The 21,997-nt window shown below is 46.0% G+C and overlaps 1 protein-coding gene across 1 annotated transcript in view; it reads left to right on the top strand.

The window, feature by feature from the left end:
- Window positions 1-21,997, top strand: part of gbe1b (glucan (1,4-alpha-), branching enzyme 1b) — a 359,324-nt gene that overhangs the window by 193,154 nt on the left and 144,173 nt on the right. The window contains exons 11-12 of the mRNA XM_036964774.1: window positions 11,794-11,904; window positions 17,198-17,369. Coding sequence (XP_036820669.1) covers window positions 11,794-11,904; window positions 17,198-17,369 — 283 coding nt within the window. The remainder of the gene's footprint in view (window positions 1-11,793; window positions 11,905-17,197; window positions 17,370-21,997) is intronic.

Raw genomic sequence — 21,997 nt, 5'->3', positions numbered from 1 at the left:
TGGTGCCAACACACAGATACACACAGATACACACATACACACACAGCCTGTTGGTTGGTGCTAACACACAGATACACACAGCCTGTTGGTTGGTGCCAACACACAGATACACACAGCCTGTTGGTTGGTGCCAACACACAGATACACACAGCCTGTTGGTTGGTGCCAACACACAGATACACACAGATACACACAGCCTGTTGGTTGGTGCCAACACACAGATACACACATATACACACAGCCTGTTGGTTGGTGCCAACACACAGATACACACAGATACACACAGCCTGTTGGTTGGTGCCAACACACAGATACACACAGATACACACAGCCTGTTGGTTGGTGCTAACACACAGATACACACAGCCTGTTGGTTGGTGCCAACACACAGATACACACAGATACACACAGCCTGTTGGTTGGTGCCAACACACAGATACACACAGATACACACAGCCTGTTGGTTGGTGCCAACACACAGATACACACAGATACACACAGCCTGTTGGTTGGTGCCAACACACAGATACACACAGATACACACAGCCTGTTGGTTGGTGCTAACACACAGATACACACAGCCTGTTGGTTGGTGCCAACACACAGATACACACAGCCTGTTGGTTGGTGCCAACACACAGATACACACAGATACGCACAGCCTGTTGGTTGGTGCCAACACACAGATACACACAGATACACACATACACACACAGCCTGTTGGTTGGTGCTAACACACAGATACACACAGCCTGTTGGTTGGTGCCAACACACAGATACACACAGCCTGTTGGTTGGTGCCAACACACAGATACACACAGCCTGTTGGTTGGTGCCAACACACAGATACACACAGATACACACAGCCTGTTGGTTGGTGCCAACACACAGATACACACATATACACACAGCCTGTTGGTTGGTGCCAACACACAGATACACACAGATACACACAGCCTGTTGGTTGGTGCCAACACACAGATACACACAGATACACACAGCCTGTTGGTTGGTGCTAACACACAGATACACACAGCCTGTTGGTTGGTGCCAACACACAGATACACACAGATACACACAGCCTGTTGGTTGGTGCCAACACACAGATACACACAGATACACACAGCCTGTTGGTTGGTGCCAACACACAGATACACACAGATACACACAGCCTGTTGGTTGGTGCCAACACACAGATACACACAGCCTGTTTGTTGGTGCCAACACAAAGATACACACAGATACACACAGCCTGTTGGTTGGTGCCAACACACAGATACACACAGCCTGTTGGTTGGTGCCAACACACAGATACACACAGATACACACAGCCTGTTGGTTGGTGCCAACACACAGATACACACAGATACACACAGCCTGTTGGTTGGTGCCAACACACAGATACACACATATACACACAGCCTGTTGGTTGGTGCCAACACACAGATACACACAGATACACACAGCCTGTTGGTTGGTGCCAACACACAGATACACACAGATACACACAGCCTGTTGGTTGGTGCTAACACACAGATACACACAGCCTGTTGGTTGGTGCCAACACACAGATACACACAGCCTGTTGGTTGGTGCCAACACACAGATACACACAGATACGCACAGCCTGTTGGTTGGTGCCAACACACAGATACACACAGATACACACATACACACACAGCCTGTTGGTTGGTGCTAACACACAGATACACACAGCCTGTTGGTTGGTGCCAACACACAGATACACACAGCCTGTTGGTTGGTGCCAACACACAGATACACACAGCCTGTTGGTTGGTGCCAACACACAGATACACACAGATACACACAGCCTGTTGGTTGGTGCCAACACACAGATACACACATATACACACAGCCTGTTGGTTGGTGCCAACACACAGATACACACAGATACACACAGCCTGTTGGTTGGTGCCAACACACAGATACACACAGATACACACAGCCTGTTGGTTGGTGCTAACACACAGATACACACAGCCTGTTGGTTGGTGCCAACACACAGATACACACAGCCTGTTGGTTGGTGCCAACACACAGATACGCACAGCCTGTTGGTTGGTGCCAACACACAGATACACACAGATACACACATACACACACAGCCTGTTGGTTGGTGCTAACACACAGATACACACAGCCTGTTGGTTGGTGCCAACACACAGATACACACAGCCTGTTGGTTGGTGCCAACACACAGATACACACAGCCTGTTGGTTGGTGCTAACACACAGATACACACAGATACACACAGCCTGTTGGTTGGTGCTAACACACAGATACACACAGCCTGTTGGTTGGTGCTAACACACAGATACACACAGCCTGTTGGTTGGTGCCAACACACAGATACACACAGATACACAAAGCCTGTTGGTTGGTGCTGTCACACAGATACACACAGCCTGTTGGTTGGTGCCAACACACAGATACTGTACACACAGATACACACAGCCTGTTGGTTGGTGCTGTCACACAGATACACACCGATACATACAGCCTGTTGGTTGGTGCCAACACACAGATACACACAGATACACACAGCCTGTTGGTTGGTGCCAACACACAGATACACACAGATACACACATATACACACAGCCTGTTGGTTGGTGCTGTCACACAGATACACACAGCCTGTTGGTTGGTGCCAACACACAGATACACACCGATACATACAGCCTGTTGGTTGGTGCCAACACACAGATACACACAGATACACACATCCTGTTGGTTGGTGCCAACACACAGATACACACATATACACACAGCCTGTTGGTTGGTGCTAACACACAGATACAAACAGATACACACAGCCTGTTGGTTGGTGCCAACACACAGATACACACAGATACACACAGCCTGTTGGTTGGTGCCAACACACAGATACACACAGCCTGTTGGTTGGTGCCAACACACAGATACACACAGCCTGTTGGTTGGTGCCAACACACAGATACACACAGCCTGTTGGTTGGTGCCAACACACTGATACACACAGATACACACAGCCTGTTGGTTGGTGCCAACACACAGATACGCACAGATACACACAGATACACACAGCCTGTTGGTTGGTGCCAACACACAGATACACACAGATACACACAGCCTGTTGGTTGGTGCCAACACACAGATACACACAGCCTGTTTGTTGGTGCCAACACAAAGATACACACAGATACACACAGCCTGTTGGTTGGTGCCAACACACAGATACACACAGCCTGTTGGTTGGTGCCAACACACAGATACACACAGATACACACAGCCTGTTGGTTGGTGCCAACACACAGATACACACAGATACACACAGCCTGTTGGTTGGTGCCAACACACAGATACACACATATACACACAGCCTGTTGGTTGGTGCCAACACACAGATACACACAGATACACACAGCCTGTTGGTTGGTGCCAACACACAGATACACACAGATACACACAGCCTGTTGGTTGGTGCTAACACACAGATACACACAGCCTGTTGGTTGGTGCCAACACACAGATACACACAGCCTGTTGGTTGGTGCCAACACACAGATACACACAGATACGCACAGCCTGTTGGTTGGTGCCAACACACAGATACACACAGATACACACATACACACACAGCCTGTTGGTTGGTGCTAACACACAGATACACACAGCCTGTTGGTTGGTGCCAACACACAGATACACACAGCCTGTTGGTTGGTGCCAACACACAGATACACACAGCCTGTTGGTTGGTGCTAACACACAGATACACACAGATACACACAGCCTGTTGGTTGGTGCTAACACACAGATACACACAGCCTGTTGGTTGGTGCTAACACACAGATACACACAGCCTGTTGGTTGGTGCCAACACACAGATACACACAGATACACACAGCCTGTTGGTTGGTGCTGTCACACAGATACACACAGCCTGTTGGTTGGTGCCAACACACAGATACTGTACACACAGATACACACAGCCTGTTGGTTGGTGCTGTCACACAGATACACACCGATACATACAGCCTGTTGGTTGGTGCCAACACACAGATACACACAGCCTGTTGGTTGGTGCCAACACACAGATACACACAGATACACACATATACACACAGCCTGTTGGTTGGTGCTGTCACACAGATACACACAGCCTGTTGGTTGGTGCCAACACACAGATACACACCGATACATACAGCCTGTTGGTTGGTGCCAACACACAGATACACACAGATACACACATCCTGTTGGTTGGTGCCAACACACAGATACACACATATACACACAGCCTGTTGGTTGGTGCTAACACACAGATACAAACAGATACACACAGCCTGTTGGTTGGTGCCAACACACAGATACACACAGATACACACAGCCTGTTGGTTGGTGCCAACACACAGATACACACAGCCTGTTGGTTGGTGCCAACACACAGATACACACAGCCTGTTGGTTGGTGCCAACACACAGATACACACAGCCTGTTGGTTGGTGCCAACACACTGATACACACAGATACACACAGCCTGTTGGTTGTTGCCAACACACAGATACGCACAGATACACACATATACACACAGCCTGTTGGTTGGTGCTAACACACAGATACACACAGATACACACAGCCTGTTGGTTGGTGCCAACACACAGATACACACAGATACACACAGCCTGTTGGTTGGTGCCAACACACAGATACACACAGATACACACAGCCTGTTGGTTGGTGCCAACACACAGATACACACAGATACACACAGCCTGTTGGTTGGTGCCAACACACAGATACACACAGCCTGTTGGTTGGTGCTAACACACAGATACACACAGATACACACAGCCTGTTGGTTGGTGCCAACACACAGATACACACAGCCTGTTGGTTGGTGCCAACACACAGATACACACAGCCTGTTGGTTGGTGCCAACACACAGATACACACAGCCTGTTGGTTGGTGCCAACACACTGATACACACAGATACACACAGCCTGTTGGTTGTTGCCAACACACAGATACGCACAGATACACACATATACACACAGCCTGTTGGTTGGTGCTAACACACAGATACACACAGATACACACAGCCTGTTGGTTGGTGCCAACACACAGATACACACAGATACACACAGCCTGTTGGTTGGTGCCAACACACAGATACACACAGCCTGTTGGTTGGTGCCAACACACAGATACACACATCCTGTTGGTTGGTGCCAACACACTGATACACACAGATACACGCCGATACACACAGCCTGTTCGTTGGTGCCAACACACAGATACACACAGCCTGTTGGTTGGTGCCAACACACAGATACACACAGATACACACAGCCTGTTGGTTGGTGCCAACACACAGATACACACAGCCTGTTGGTTGGTGCCAACACACTGATACACACAGATACACGCAGATACACACAGCCTGTTCGTTGGTGCCAACACACAGATACACACAGCCTGTTGGTTGGTGCTAACACACAGATACACACAGATACACACAGCCTGTTGGTTGGTGCTAACACACAGATACACACAGCCTGTTGGTTGGTGCTAACACACAGATACACACAGATACACACAGCCTGTTGGTTGGTGCTAACACACAATACACACAGCCTGTTGGTTGGTGCCAACACACAGATACACACAGCCTGTTGGTTGGTGCTGTCACACAGATACACACAGCCTGTTGGTTGGTGCTAACACACAGATACACACAAATACACACAGCCTGTTGGTTGGTGCCAACACACAGATACGCACAGATACACACCGATACACACAGCCTGTTGGTTGGTGTCAACACACAGATACACACAGATACACACAGATACACACAGATACACACAGCCTGTTGGTTGGTGCTAACACACAGATACACACAGATACACACCGATACACACAGCCTGTTGGTTGGTGCTAACACACAGATACACACAGAATCACACAGATACACACAGCCTGTTGGTTGGTGCTAACACACAGATACACACAGCCTGTTGGTTGGTGCCAACAAACAGATCCACACAGATACACACAGATACACACAGCCTGTTGGTTGGTGCCAACACACAGATACACACAGCCTGTTGGTTGGTGCCAACACACAGATACACACAGATACACACAGCCTGTTGGTTGGTGCTAACACACAGATACACACAGCCTGTTGGTTGGTGCCAACACACAGATACACACAGATACACACAGCCTGTTGGTTGGTGCCAACACACAGATACACACAGCCTGTTGGTTGGTGCCAACACACAGATACACACAGCCTGTTGGTTGGTGCCAACACACAGATACACACAGATACACACAGCCTGTTGGTTGGTGCTAACACACAGATACACACAGCCTGTTGGTTGGTGCTAACACACAGATACACACAGATACACACAGCCTGTTGGTTGGTGCTAACACACAGATACACACAGCCTGTTGGTTGGTGCCAACACACAGATACACACAGCCTGTTGGTTGGTGCTGTCACACAGATACACACAGCCTGTTGGTTGGTGCTAACACACAGATACACACAGATACACACAGCCTGTTGGTTGGTGCCAACACACAGATACACACCGATACACACAGCCTGTTGGTTGGTGCCAACACACAGATACACACAGCCTGTTGGTTGGTGCCAACACACAGATACACACAGATACACACATATACACACAGCCTGTTGGTTGGTGCTAACACACAGATACACACAGATACACACAGCCTGTTGGTTGGTGCTAACACACAGATACACACAGATACACACAGATACACACAGCCTGTTGGTTGGTGCCAACACACAGATACACACAGATACACACAGCCTGTTGGTTGGTGCCAACACACAGATACACACAGCCTGTTGGTTGTTGCCAACACACTGATAGACACAGATACACACAGATACACACAGCCTGTTCGTTGGTGCCAACACACAGATACACACAGATACACACAGCCTGTTGGTTGGTGCTAACACACAGATACACACAGCCTGTTGGTTGGTGCTAACACACAGATACACACAGATACACACTGCCTGTTGGTTGGTGCTAACACACAGATACACACAGATACACATAGCCTGTTGGTTGGTGCTAACACACAGATACACACAGCCTGTTGGTTGGTGCCAACACACAGATACACACAGCCTGTTGGTTGGTGCTAACACACAGATACACACAAATACACACAGCCTGTTGGTTGGTGCCAACACACAGATACACACAGCCTGTTGGTTGGTGCCAACACACAGATACACACAGCCTGTTGGTTGGTGCCAACACACAGATACACACAGATACACACCGATACACACAGCTTGTTTGTTGGTGCTAACACACAGATACACCAAACCAAAATTATTCTGAAAAAATTGCAACCAGAAAGAAATCTCTCTCCAGATGAATATTGAACTAGCAAGTCCATGTTGTTTGAAGCAGTGGCGTCTCCAGCGGCAGGCAGGGCCTCTGACTAATCCAGCAGAACGTTAAGGGTAGCGGACCGATGGACACGCAGGGCTGGGTCTCACTGGTAGCTAGCCTAGTGGTACACAGCATGCTGACTAACTGACACACACACACACACACAACTGACTGACTGGTCAGCTAGCCAAGCATTACTAAGGAAGGTCAGAGTAGGCTGAGAGCAGTTGGTATTGTGTGTGTGTGTGTGTGTGTGTGTGTGTGTGTGTGTGTGTGTGTGTGTGTGTGTGTGTGTGTGTGTGTGTGAGGGGTAAAACCTACTGCTGAGAGAGGCAGAGTACATTAACAATGTGTGAGAGGATACAGACACACACAGCATGTAAGAGGCTACACGCAGTTTCTCTGTCACGCTCTTCAACTCTCTACACATCTCCTTTTACTAAATAAAGTAAAGTTTGACTCCAAGATAAAAGGCTGGGTAGATGTATGGTAAAGCTTCACAGCATGGCCAAAATACCACACACACACACACACGCACACAGAGCAGGACGACAGAGCCTTAACCCTCCCCCCCACCCACCCCCCAACCACCCACAGACACACACAAAGCAGATCGACACAGCCTCAGTGTAGACTGTAGCCTGTAGACTGTAGCCTGTAGACTGTAGCCTGTAGACTGTAGCCTGTAGACTGTAGCCTGTAGACTGTAGCCTGTAGACCGTAGCCTGTAGACCGTAGCCTGTGGACCGTAGCCTGTAGACCGTAGCCTGTAGGCCGTAGCCTGTAGACTGTAGGCCGTAGCCTGTAGCCTGTAGACTGACAGAAAAGGAGAAATCACAGCACCATGCAGATATATACTTTATTGGTTTTACACACAGACAAGTGGAGAATCCATGCTGTTAATTCCAGCTCCGACTGTAGTTGTCTACCTTCGTTACTGTAGTTGAGTCTACTTTCTTTACTGTAGTTTAGTCTACTTTCTTTACTGCAGTTGAGTCTACTTTCTTTACTGTAGTTGAGTCTACTTTCTTTACTGTAGTTGAGTCTACTTTTACTGTAGTTGAGCCTACTTTCTTTACTGTAGTTGAGTCTACTTTCTTTACTGTAGTTGTCTACTTTCTTTACTGTAGTTGAGTCTACTTTTACTGTAGTTGAGCCTACTTTCTTTACTGTAGTTGAGTCTACTTTCTTTACTGTAGTTGAGTCTACTTTTACTGTAGTTGAGTCTACTTTCTTTACTGTAGTTGTCTACTTTCTTTACTGTAGTTTAGTCTACCTTCGTTACTGTGGGGCGGCAGGGTAGCCTAGTGGTTAGAGTGTTGGGCTAGTAACCGAAAGGTTGCAAGTTCAAATCCCCAAGCTGACAAGGTACAAATCTGTCGTTCTGCCCCTGAACAGGCAGTTAACCCACTGTTCCTAGGCCGTCATTGAAAATAAGAATTTGTTCTTAACTGACTTGCCTAGTTAAATAAAGGTCAAATAAAAAATAAATAAAAAAAACTGTAGTTGTCTACTTTCTTTACTGTTGTTGAGTCTACTTTCTTTACTGTAGTTGTCTACTTTATTTACTGTAGGTTAGTCTACTTTATTTACTGTAGTTTAGTCTACTTTATTTACTGTAGTCGAGTCTACTTTCTTTACTGAGTAGTCGAGTCTACTTTACTGTAGTTGAATATACTTTACTGCAGTTGTCTAGTTATTTTACTGCAGTTGAATCTACTTTACTGCAGTTGTCTAGTTATTTTACTGTAGTTGAATCTACTTTACTGCAGTTGTCTAGTTATTTTACTGCAGTTGAATCTACTTTACTGCAGTTGTCTAGTTATTTTACTGTAGTTGAATCTACTTTACTGCAGTTGAGTTTAATTTAGTTTAGCTCTGTACTTGACTGTAGTTGTCTACTTACTTGACTGCAGTTGAATCTACTTTACTGCAGTTGTCTAGTTATTTTACTGTAGTTGAATCTACTTTACTGCAGTTGTCTAGTTATTTTACTGTAGTTGAATCTACGTACTTTACTGCAGTTGAGTTTAATTTAGTTTAGCTCTGTACTTGACTGTAGTTGTCTACTTACTTGACTGCAGTTGAATCTACTTTACTGCAGTTGTCTAGTTATTTTACTGTAGTTGAATCTACTTTACTGCAGTTGTCTAGTTATTTTACTGTAGTTGAATCTACGTACTTTACTGCAGTTGAGTTTAATTTAGTTTAGCTCTGTACTTGACTGTAGTTGTCTACTTACTTGACTGCAGTTGAATCTACTTTACTGCAGTTGTCTAGTTATTTTACTGTAGTTGAATCTACTTTACTGCAGTTGAGTTTAATTTAGTTTAGCTCTGTACTTGACTGTAGTTGTCTACTTACTTGACTGCAGTTGAGTCGACTTTTTTGCAGTTGAGTTTAATTTAGTGTAGTTGTGTACTTTACTGCTATTTAATCTACTTACTTTACTGCAATTGAATCTACTTATTTCTCTCAAGTGTTGTACAAACATGTTTACATCCCTGTTAGTGTGCATTTCTCCTTTGCCAAGATAATCCATCCACCTGACAGGTGTGGCATATCAAGAAGCTGATTAAACAGCATGATCATTACACAGGTGCACTTTGTGCTGGGGACAATAAGAGGCCACTCTAAAATGTGCAACTTTTGTCACACAACACAATACCACTGATGTCTCAAGTTTTGACGGAGCGTGCAATTGGCATGGTGACTGAAGGATTGTCCAGCAGAACTGTTGCCAGAGAATTTAATGTTAACTTCTCTACCATAAACCGCCTCCATCATTTTAGAGAATTTGGCAGTATGTCCAACCGGCATCACAACCCGAGACCATGTGTAAACCACTCCAGCTCAGGACCTCCACACCCAGCTTCTTCACCTGCAGGATTGTCTGAGACCAGCCACCTGGACAGCTGATGAAACTGAGGAGTATTTATGTCTGTAATAAAGCCCTTTTGTTGGTGGAAAAATGCAGAGTCATGTGTAATCCATAGACAAGGGTCTAATGAATTCATTTCAATTGACTGATTTACTTATATGAACTCAAACTCAGTAAAATCTTTGAAATTGTTGCATGTTGTGTTTTATATTTCTTGTTCAGAATAAATCTAGAGGGGGACATGGAAAAATAGACTATTATAAAACGGGTTGTTTTCAAGTCGTGCTGTGTTTCCCGACACAGGTACACTTATTCCTGTTAATAATTCCATCTGAATTATCACTGAGATCATCATGTTCATGTAGCTGTCTGAATCGTCTCCTGTATTTACCTCAACTCTCACATTATTTCTCCTAGCTTCCAACCTAGCATTTAGTTTGGTACAGCAGGCGTTAATATAAGCCTTCCTGTTTGCCTGTCCGACCTTGAAAACCATGTTTCACTCTTGAATTGCGATCTACCACCACCTCCCTTAGATTCTCTACCACCACCTCCCTTAGATTCTCTACCACCACCTCCCTTAGATTATCTACCACCACCTCCCTTAGATTCTCTACCACCACCTCCCTTAGATTCTCTACCACCACCTCCTTTAGATTCTCTACCACCACCTCCTTTAGATTCTCTACCACCACCTCCCCTAGATTCTCTACCACCACCTCCCTTAGATTCTCTACCACCACCTCCCTTAGATTATCTACCACCACCTCCCTTAGATTCTCTACCACCACCTCCCTTAGATTCTCTACCACCACCTCCCTTAGATTCTCTACCACCACCTCCCTTAGATTATCTACCACCACCTCCCTTAGATTCTCTACCACCACCTCCCTTAGATTCTCTACCACCACCTCCTTTAGATTCTCTACCACCACCTCCCTTAGATTCTCTACCACCACCTCCTTTAGATTCTCTACCACCACCTCCCTTAGATTATCTACCACCACCTCCTTTAGATTCTCTACCACCACCTCCCTTAGATTCTCTACCACCACCTCCCTTAGATTCTCTACCACCGTCTCCCCTGGATCCTCTACTACCGTCTCCACTCTCTCTTACCTGTGACTGTTTTCATTATAGAGCACTGCTTCTCTGACCTTATTGCTTTTACGCTACAGCATCACACACAGCCTCAACACAAATCATGCCACAAGGGCCACTGAAATAAAATAATGTAATGAAGCAAGCTGGTGTTGTGTGGACAGACCGTTGAGCTCTCTGGTGAACAGTAACCCTCCAAAGTCAATGGAGGGTTAGAGATGAAGCTACTCCACTCAGGTGGTACTTCTACTCTGTCTCTGCCATGCTGAGAGAGAGAGAGAGAGAGAGAGAGAATCTTTGTGTTTTACGAAGCTGTATTCAGATATTCCTCTTGTCTTATGTTGACGTCTAGATTCTGAAGGAGTTGGCAGACGAGGCCTGGGACATGGGTAACATTGTCTACACTCTGACAAACAGACGATACGGAGAGAACTGCATCGCGTACGCAGAGAGCCACGACCAGGTAACACAACCAGCCCATCATCACAACTCTTTATTTATTCATTTAACACGGTTCTAGGTCTATCTCTGGTGAACCAGACCGCATATGGCACCCTGGACACAGTGGTTCCATCCTCCGTCTCTCCGCTTCCTTTCTGTACTGTCCCTCTAGTCTTTAACATGATTGGTGTCACACTTTTTCTCCAATCCCTAACAAACACAGCTGGTTTAATCAAATGTCATTCTGAACTGAAGATCGTTGTTAGGTGATTATTGGAGTCAGGGGGTGTTAGCTGAGGCCTGGTGCAAAACTGTGACACCTGTCAGGCCCTGGAGGACTGGAGTTGACCTATCTCCACATCTACATTAAGGGTTGTGGGGCTAGTACAGTTCTATCTGCATTTTTGTCCACATTGAGTTCCTTAAATGGCCTTGTTCCGTTCAATGTTCTCCTAATAAAATACTTTAATGACACCGTTCAAACCATTCGGCACTTTAAAGACAATTTATATCCAAGTAATTTGTAGATAGAGCCTTATTAGTCCCAAGCTCTCGATTTGTAACTGTGTCTGTCAATAAAATGTGTATGAACCTCATAATAGGCATATGTGTCTAGTCCGTGGTAGGTGATAAATCCCTGTCCTTCTGGTTAATGGATAAAGAGATGTACACCAACATGAGTTTTCTGATCTGTTTTTTGATCTCTCTCTCTCTCTACACTATGGGAGGCAAAAGTATGTGGACACACCTGCAAATTAGTGGATTCTGCTATTTCAGCCACACTCCTTGTCGACGGGTGTATAAAATCTAGCACTCATCCATGCAATCTCCATAGACAAACATTGTCAGTAGAATGGGCTAACTGAGGAGCTCAGTGACTTTCAACGTGGCACTGCCATAGGATGCCACCTTTTCAACAAGTCAGTTCGCCAAATTGCAGCACTGATAGAGCTGCCCCGGTCAACTGTAAGTGCTGTTATTGTGAAGTGGAAACATCTAGGAGCAACAACGGCTCAGCCCCGAAGTGGTAGGCCACACGATCTCACGGAACGGGACCGCCGAGTGCTGAAGCATTTAGCGCAAAAAAATTCTGTCCTCGGTTGCAACACTCACTACCGAGTTTCAAACTGCCTCTGGAAGCAATGTCAGCGCAATAACTGTTAGTTGGGAGCTTCATGAAATGGGTTTCCATGGCCGAGCAACCGCACACAAGCCTAAGATCACCATGCACAATGCCAGGCGTCGGCTGGAGTGGTGTAAAGCTCGCCGACATTGGACTCAGGCGCAGTGGAAACACGTTCTCTGGAGTGATGAACCACAAATCTGGGGTTTGGCGGATGCCAGGAGAACAGTACCTGCCTGAATGCGTAGTGCCAGCTGTAAAGTTTGGTGGATGAGGAACTGTGGTCTGGGGCTGTTTTTCATGGTTCGGTCCCTTAGTTCCGGTGAAGGGAAATCTTAACGCTACAGCATACATTGACATTCTAGAAAATTCTGTGCTTCCAACTTTGTGGCAACAGTTTGGGGAAGGCCCTTTCCTGATTCAGCATGACAATGCCCCTGTGCACAAAGCAATGTTCGTACAGAAATGGTTTGTTGAGATCAGTGTGGAAGAACTTGACTGGCTTGCTCAGAGCCCTGACCTCAACCGGCTGGATGTGATACAGCCTGGATTCGAACCAGGGACTGTAGTGACACCTCTTGCACTGACAATGCAGTGCCTTAGACCGCTGCACCACTAGGGAGCACTGTTACCAACCGTTAGTAAAGTTTTGGGGAAAATTGTGTTTGACCAGAGACAATGCTATTTTACAGGAAACAAATTTACAACAAACTTTCAGCACGCTTCTAGGGAAGGACATTCAACAAGCACAGCACTTACACAAATGACTGATGATTGGCTGAGAGAAATTGATGATAAAAAGATTATAGGGGCTGGTTTGTTAGACTTCAGTGCGGCTTTTGACATTATCGATCATAGTCTGCTGCTAGGAAAACATTTGTTTAATGGCTTTACACCCCCTGCTATAATGTGGATAAATAGTTACCTGTCTAACAGAACACAGAGGGTGTTCTTTAATGGAAGCCTCCCCAACATAATCCAGGTAGAGTCAGGAATTCCCCATGGCAGCAGTCCTTAGCTTTTTCAATCTTTACTAACGACAGGCCACTGGCTTTAAATAAAGACAGTGTGTCTATGTAAACTGATAACTCAACAATATACACATCAGCTACTACATCGACTGAAATGACTGCAACACTTAACAAAGAGCTGCAGTTAGTTTCAGAATGGGTAGCAAGAAATAAGTTAGTCCTAAATATTTCAAAAACTAAAATCTATGTATTTGGGACAAAGCCTTCACTAAACCTGAACTAAATCTTGTAATAAATAATGTTGAAATTGAGCAAGTTGAGATGCCTAAACAGCCCTAGTTTCTACCTTCTTAACAACACTGTCAACAAGGCAGGTCCTACAGGCCCTAGTTTCTACCTTCTTAACAACACTGTCAACAAGGCAGGTCCTACAGGCCCTAGTTTCTACCTTCTTAACAACACTGTCAACAAGGCAGGTCCTACAGGCCCTAGTTTCTACCTTCTTAACAACACTATCAACAAGGCAGGTCCTACAGGCCCTAGTTTCTACCTTCTTAACAACACTGTCAACAAGGCAGGTCCTACAGGCCCTAGTTTCTACCTTCTTAACAACACTATCAACAAGGCAGGTCCTACAGGCCCTAGTTTCTACCTTCTTAACAACACTGTCAACAAGGCAGGTCCTATAGACCCTAGTTTCTACCTTCTTAACAGCACTATCAACAAGGCAGGTCCTACAGGCCCTAGTTTCTACCTTCTTAACAACACTGTCATCAAGGCAGACCCTACAGGCCCTAGTTTCTACCTTCTTAACAGCACTATCATAAGGCAGGTCCTACAGACTAGTTTTGTTGCACCTGGACTACTGTTCAGTCGTGTGGTCAGGTGCCACAAAAAGGGACTCGGGAAAATTACAATTGGCTCAGAACAGGGCAGCACAGCTGGCCCTTGGATGTACACAGAGAGCTAATATTAATAATATGCATGTCAATCTCTCCTGGTTGGAAGTGGAGGAGAGAATTATTTCATCACTAATTGTGTTTTTGAGAGGTATTGACATGTTGAATGAACCGAGCTGTCTGTTTGAACTACTGGTACACAGCTCGGATACCCCATCCATACCCCACAAGACATGCCACCAGAAGTCTCTTCACAGTCCCCAAGTCCAGAACAGACTCTGGGAGGCGCACAGTACTACATAGAGCCATGACTACATGGAACTCTATTCCACAGTACTACATAGAGCCATGACTACATGGAACTCTATTCCACAGTTACTACATAGAGCCGTGACTACATGGAACTCTATTCCACAGTACTACATAGAGCCATGACTACATGGAACTCTATTCCACAGTTACTACATAGAGCCGTGACTACATGGAACTCTATTCCACAGTACTACATAGAGCCATGACTACATGGAACTCTATTCCACAGTACTACATAGAGCCATGACTACATGGAACTCTATTCCACAGTACTACATAGAGCCATGACTACATGGAACTCTATTCCACAGTACTACATAGAGCCATGACTACATGGAACTCTATTCCACAGTTACTACATAGAGCCGTGACTACATGGAACTCTATTCCACAGTACTACATAGAGCCATGACTACATGGAACTCTATTCCACAGTACTACATAGAGCCATGACTACATGGAACTCTATTCCACAGTACTACATAGAGCCATGACCACATGGAACTCTATTCCACAGTACTACATAGAGCCATGACTACATGGAACTCTATTCCACAGTACTACATAGAGCCATGACTACATGGAACTCTATTCCACAGTACTACATAGAGCCATGACTACATGGAACTCTATTCCACAGTACTACATAGAGCCATGACTACATGGAACTCTATTCCACAGTACTACATAGAGCCATGACTACATGGAACTCTATTCCACAGCACTACATAGAGCCATGACTACATGGAACTCTATTCCACAGTACTACATAGAGCCATGACTACATGGAACTCTATTCCACAGTACTACATAGAGCCATGACTACATGGAACTCTATTCCACAGTACTACATAGAGCCATGACTACATGGAACTCTATTCCACATCAGGAATAGGGTCAAGATACATGCAGTAGAATCAGATTTTAAAAAACAGATTCAAATACAGTGGGGACAGTGGGGACTGTGAAGAGAAACACAGGCGCAGACACATGCATACACGTACACATGATAACACACTCACTATACACACTCGTGTACACGTGTATTTTGTGTTGTAGATATGTGGTAGTGGAGTATGGGCCTGAGGGAACACGCTTAGTGTGTTGTGAATTCTGTAGTGAATGTTTTGTGATTGTATAACTGCCTGAATTTCGCCGGACCCCAGGAAGGTTAGCTGGCAGATGATTTATGAGGATCCATCATAAATACAAAATACATCATTTTGGCCATGTGTGTATCTCTCGCTCTCTACATCTCTCTCAATTCAGTTCAAAGGCCTTTATTGGCAAGGGAGGCATGTGTTTACATTAAAAAAGCAAGTGAAATAGATCATAAACGAAAGTTAAATAAATATTACACTCACAAATGGGGTTTCTCTCTCCATCTCTCTCTCTCTCCATCTCTCTCTCTCTCCATCTCTCTCTCTCTCCATCTCTCTCTCTCTCTATCTCTCTCTTCATCTCTCTCTCTCTCTCTTCACCTCTCTCTCTCTCTCTTTCTCTCTTCATCTCTCTCTCTTCATCTCTCTCGTCATCTCTCTCTCATCTCTCTCTCGCTATATATCTCTCTCTCTCTTCATCTCGCTCTCGTCATCTCTCTCTCCGTCTCTCTCTCCATCTCTCTCGCTATATCTCTCTCTCTCTCTTCATCTCTCTGTCTCCAACTCTCTCTCTCCATCTCTCTCTCTCCATCTCTCTCGCTACATCTCTCTCTCCACATCTCTCTCTCCATCTCCCTTTCCATCTCTCTCGCTATATCTCTCTCTCTCTCTTCATCTCTCTCTCTCTCTTCATCTCTCTCTCCATCTCTCTCTCCATCTCTCTCTCCATCTCTCTCTCTCTCTCTCCATCTCTCTCTCTCTCTCTTCATCTCTCTCGCAACATCTCTCTCGCTACATCTCTCTCTCTTCATCTCTCTCTCTTCATCTCTCTCGCAACATCTCTCTCTCTCCATCTCTCTCTTCATCTCTCTCTCTCTCTTCATCTCTCTCTCTTCATCTCTGTCTCTAGTCTCTGGTAGGTGATAAGTCCCTGGCCTTCTGGCTGATGGATAAAGAGATGTACACCAACATGAGTTCCCTGATCCCCATGACTCCCGTCATCGACCGAGGCATCCAGCTACATAAGATGATCCGCCTCCTCACACACGCTCTGGGGGGAGAGGGCTACCTCAACTTCATGGGTGAGTTGGGGAGAGGGCTACCTCAACTTCATGGGTGAGTTGGGGAGAGGGCTACCTCAACTTCATGGCTGAGTTGGGGAGAGGGCTACCTCAACTTCATGGCTGAGTTGGGGAGAGGGCTACCTCAACTTCATGGGTGAGTTGGGGAGAGAGGGGGCCACCAACTTCATGGGTGAGTTGGGGAGAGAGGGGGCCACCAACTTCATGGGTGAGTTGGGGAGAGAGGGCTACCTCAACTTCATAGGTGAGTTGGCGGGGAGAGGGGAGTACCTCAACTTCATGTGTGAGTTGGGGGGGAGAGGGGAGTACCTCAACTTCATGGGTGAGTTGGGGGGAGAGGGGAGTACCTCAACTTCATGGGTGAGTTGGGGGGGAGAGGGGAGTACCTCAACTTCATGGGTGAGTTGAGGGGAGTACCTCAACTTCATGGGTGAGTGGGGGGAGAGGGGAGTACCTCAACTTCATGTGTGAGTTGGGGGGAGAGGGGAGTATCTCAATCTCATGGGTGAGTTGAGGGGAGTACCTAAACTTCATGGGTGAGTTGGGGGGAGAGGGGAGTACCTCAACCTCATGGGTAAGTTGAGGGGAGTACCTCAACTTCATGGGTGAGTTGAGGGGAGTACCTAAACTTCATGGGTGAGTCAGGGGAAGGGTGTGCTTGTGGCTGTAAAAAATGGCTACCTCTCTAACTTCGTGTGTCGCCATGGAAAAGATTGCAGATCCAGAGATATCCAACAACCCATGAGAAGAGCGTTCATGTGGGACCAATCAGAAGAGCGTTCAGTTGGGCCAATCAGAAGAGTGCGCGGTTGGGCCAATCGGAAGAGTGCGCGGTTGGGCCAATCGGAAGAGTGCGCGGTTGGGCCAATCGGAAGAGTGCGCGGTTGGGCCAATCGGAAGAGTGCGCGGTTGGGCCAATCGGAAGAGTGCGCGGTTGGGCCAATTGTATTAAGCTGAGCGTAAGAAGTCATTGACATGTGCGACACATTTTGATTGAGAAATAACATATTATTGTTGATATTATTACGTTGATTTGAACAGGGACAATGTACAACAAAACATAATTCTCAGGACACTTGAGAAAAAATTTACCAGATTTTACCAGACTAATTTCCATCTGCATTCCCTGGGCAGGTTTACATATAAACAAGAAAAAAAATATATATACGAACAGACAACATACAAACATTAACTAAATGTAATGGGAAAATTGTAATAAAAAAAATTAGCTGTGCTAAGAAAACCAACAAAAACAAACAGCAACTAGAAAGGTTCCCAGAAAGTAAACCTGTAGACTGCTCTCCAGTATGTAACCCTGTAGACTGCTCTCCAGTATGTAACCCTGTAGACTGCTCCCCAGTATGTAAACCTGTAGACTGCTCTCCAGTATGTAACCCTGTAGACTGCTCTCCAGAATGTAACCCTGTAGACTGCTCCCCAGTATGTAAACCTGTAGACTGCTCTCCAGTATGTAACCCTGTAGACTGCTCCCCAGTATGTAACCCTGTAGACTGCTCTCCTGTATGTAACCCTGTAGACTGCTCTCCAGTATGTAACCCTGTAGACTGCTCTCCAGTATGTAACCCTGTAGACTGCTCTCCAGTATGTAACCCTGTAGACTGCTCTCCAGTATGTAACCCTGTAGACTGCTCCCCAGTATGTAACCCTGTAGACTGCTCTCCTGTATGTAACCCTGTAGACTGCTCCCCAGTATGTAACCCTGTAGACTGCTCTCCAGTATGTAACCCTGTAGACTGCTCCCCAGTATGTAACCCTGTAGACTGCTCCCCAGTATGTAACCCTGTAGACTGCTCTCCAGTATGTAACCCTGTAGACTGCTCTCCAGTATGTAACCCTGTAGACAGCTCTCCAGTATGTAACCCTGTAGACTGCTCTCCAGTATGTAACCATGTAGACTGCTCCCCAGTATGTAACCCTGTAGACTGCTCTCCAGTATGTAACCCTGTAGACTGCTCTCCAGTATGTAACCCTGTAGACTGCTCTCCAGTATGTAACCCTGTAGACTGCTCCCCAGTATGTAACCCTGTAGACTGCTCCATGGTATGTAACCCTGTAGACTGCTCTCCAGTATGTAACCCTGTAGACTGCTCCCCAGTATGTAACCCTGTAGACTGCTCCCCAGTATGTAACCCTGTAGACTGCTCCCCAGTATGTAACCCTGTAGACTGCTCCATGGTATGTAACCCTGTAGACTGCTCCCCAGTATGTAACCCTGTAGACTGCTCCCCAGTATGTAACCCTGTAGACTGCTCCATGGTATGTAACCCTGTAGACTGCTCTCCAGTATGTAACCCTGTAGACTGCTCTCCTGTATGTAACCCTGTAGACTGCTCTCCAGTATGTAACCCTGTAGACTGCTCTCCGGTATGTAACCCTGTAGACTGCTCTCCAGTATGTAACCCTGTAGGCTGCTCTCCAGTATGTAACCCTGTAGACTGCTCTCCGGTACGTAACCCTGTAGACAGCTCTCCTGTATGTAACCCTGTAGGCTGCTCTCCAGTATGTAACCATGTAGACTGCTCCCCGGTATGTAACCCTGTAGACTGCTCTCCAGTATGTAACGCTGTAGACTGCTCTCCAGTATGTAACCCTGTAGACTGCTCTCCAGTATGTAACCCTGTAGACTGCTCTCCAGTATGTAACCCTGTAGACTGCTCCATGGTATGTAACCCTGTAGACTGCTCTCCTGTATGTAACCCTGTAGACTGCTCTCCGGTATGTAACACTGCAGACTGCTCTCCAGTATGTAACCCTGTAGACTGCTCTCCAGTATGTAACCCTGTAGACTGCTCTCCAGTATGTAACCCTGTAGACTGCTCTCCAGTATGTAACCCTGTAGACTGCTCTCCAGTATGTAACCCTGTAGACTGCTGCATGGTATGTAACCCTGTAGACTGCTCTCCAGTATGTAACCCTGTAGACTGCTCCATGGTATGTAACCCTGTAGACTGCTCTCCAGTATGTAAACCTGTAGACTGCTCTCCAGTATGTAACCCTGTAGACTGCTCTCCAGTATGTAACCCTGTAGACTGCTCTCCAGTATGTAACCCTGTAGACTGCTCTCCTGTATGTAACCCTGTAGACTGCTCTCCAGTATGTAACCATGTAGACTGCTCTCCAGTATGTAACCCTGTAGACTGCTCCATGGTATGTAACCCTGTAGACTGCTCTCCTGTATGTAACCCTGTAGACTGCTCTCCGGTATGTAACACTGCAGACTGCTCTCCAGTATGTAACCCTGTAGACTGCTCTCCAGTATGTAACCCTGTAGACTGCTCTCCAGTATGTAACCCTGTAGACTGCTCTCCAGTATGTAACCCTGGAGACTGCTCCATGGTATGTAACCCTGTAGACTGCTCTCCAGTATGTAACCCTGTAGACTGCTCCATGGTATGTAACCCTGTAGACTGCTCTCCAGTATGTAAACCTGTAGACTGCTCTCCAGTATGTAACCCTGTAGACTGCTCTCCAGAATGTAACCCTGTAGACTGCTCTCCAGTATGTAGCCCTGTAGACTGCTCTCCGGTATCTAACCCTGTAGACAGCTCTCCTGTATGTAACCCCGTAGACTGCTCCCCAGTATGTAACCCTGTAGACTGCTCCATGGTATGTAACCCTGTAGACTGCTCTCCGGTATGTAACCCTGTAGACTGCTCTCCGGTATGTAACCCTGTAGACCGCTCTCCAGTATGTAACCCTGTAGACTGCTCTCCGGTATGTAACCCTGTAGACTGCTCTCCGGTATGTAACCCTGTAGACAGCTCTCCTGTATGTAACCCCATTGTGTTTACGTCATCAGATAAGATTAAATACTAACTAGCTCTCTACTTCCCTCCTCTCCAAAAATATCAGAATAGATATGTTCTCAATGGTGACTCATTGTAGTTTGAAGATAACCTTTCAATAAGGTTTTCATTAGAACAGTTGACACATGAAAACGTTCTCACCCTGCTGGATCTAGTACCGTCTGCCTGCATCCCACAATGCACCATATTCCCTGGTCAAAAGTAGTGCCCTATAAAGGGAATTGGGTGAACATGAATTGGAAATGGGTGAACATACTGTAGCTTGGTGTTCATGTTGAACCGACGATACTGTAGCTTGGTGTTCATGTTGAAACTACAATACTGTAGCTTGGTGTTCATGTTGAAACTACAATACTGTAGCTTGGTGTTCATGTTGAAACTACACTACTGTAGTTTGTTGTTCATGTTGAAACTACAATACTGTAGCTTGGTGCTCATGTTGAAACTACAATACTGTAGCTTGGTGTTCATGTTGAAATTATGATACTGTAGCTTGGTGTTCATGTTGAAACTACAATACTGTAGCTTGGTGTTCATGTTGAAACGATGATACTGTAGCTTGGTGTTCATGTTGAACCGACGATACTGTAGCTTGGTGTTCATGTTGAAACTACAATACTGTAGCTTGGTGTTCATGTTGAAACTACACTACTGTAGCTTGGTGTTCATGTTGAAACTACAATACTGTAGCTTGGTGTTCATGTTGAACCGACGATACTGTAGCTTGGTGTTCATGTTGAAACTACAATACTGTAGCTTGGTGTTCATGTTGAAACTACAATACTGTAGCTTGGTGTTCAT

The sequence above is a fragment of the Oncorhynchus mykiss genome, chromosome 27, assembly GCF_013265735.2.
Source record: "Oncorhynchus mykiss isolate Arlee chromosome 27, USDA_OmykA_1.1, whole genome shotgun sequence".
Classification (NCBI taxonomy): Eukaryota; Metazoa; Chordata; class Actinopteri; order Salmoniformes; family Salmonidae; genus Oncorhynchus; species Oncorhynchus mykiss.
The sequence above is the reverse complement of the archived record's forward strand: the minus strand, read 5'-3'. Positions and strand labels throughout refer to the sequence as shown.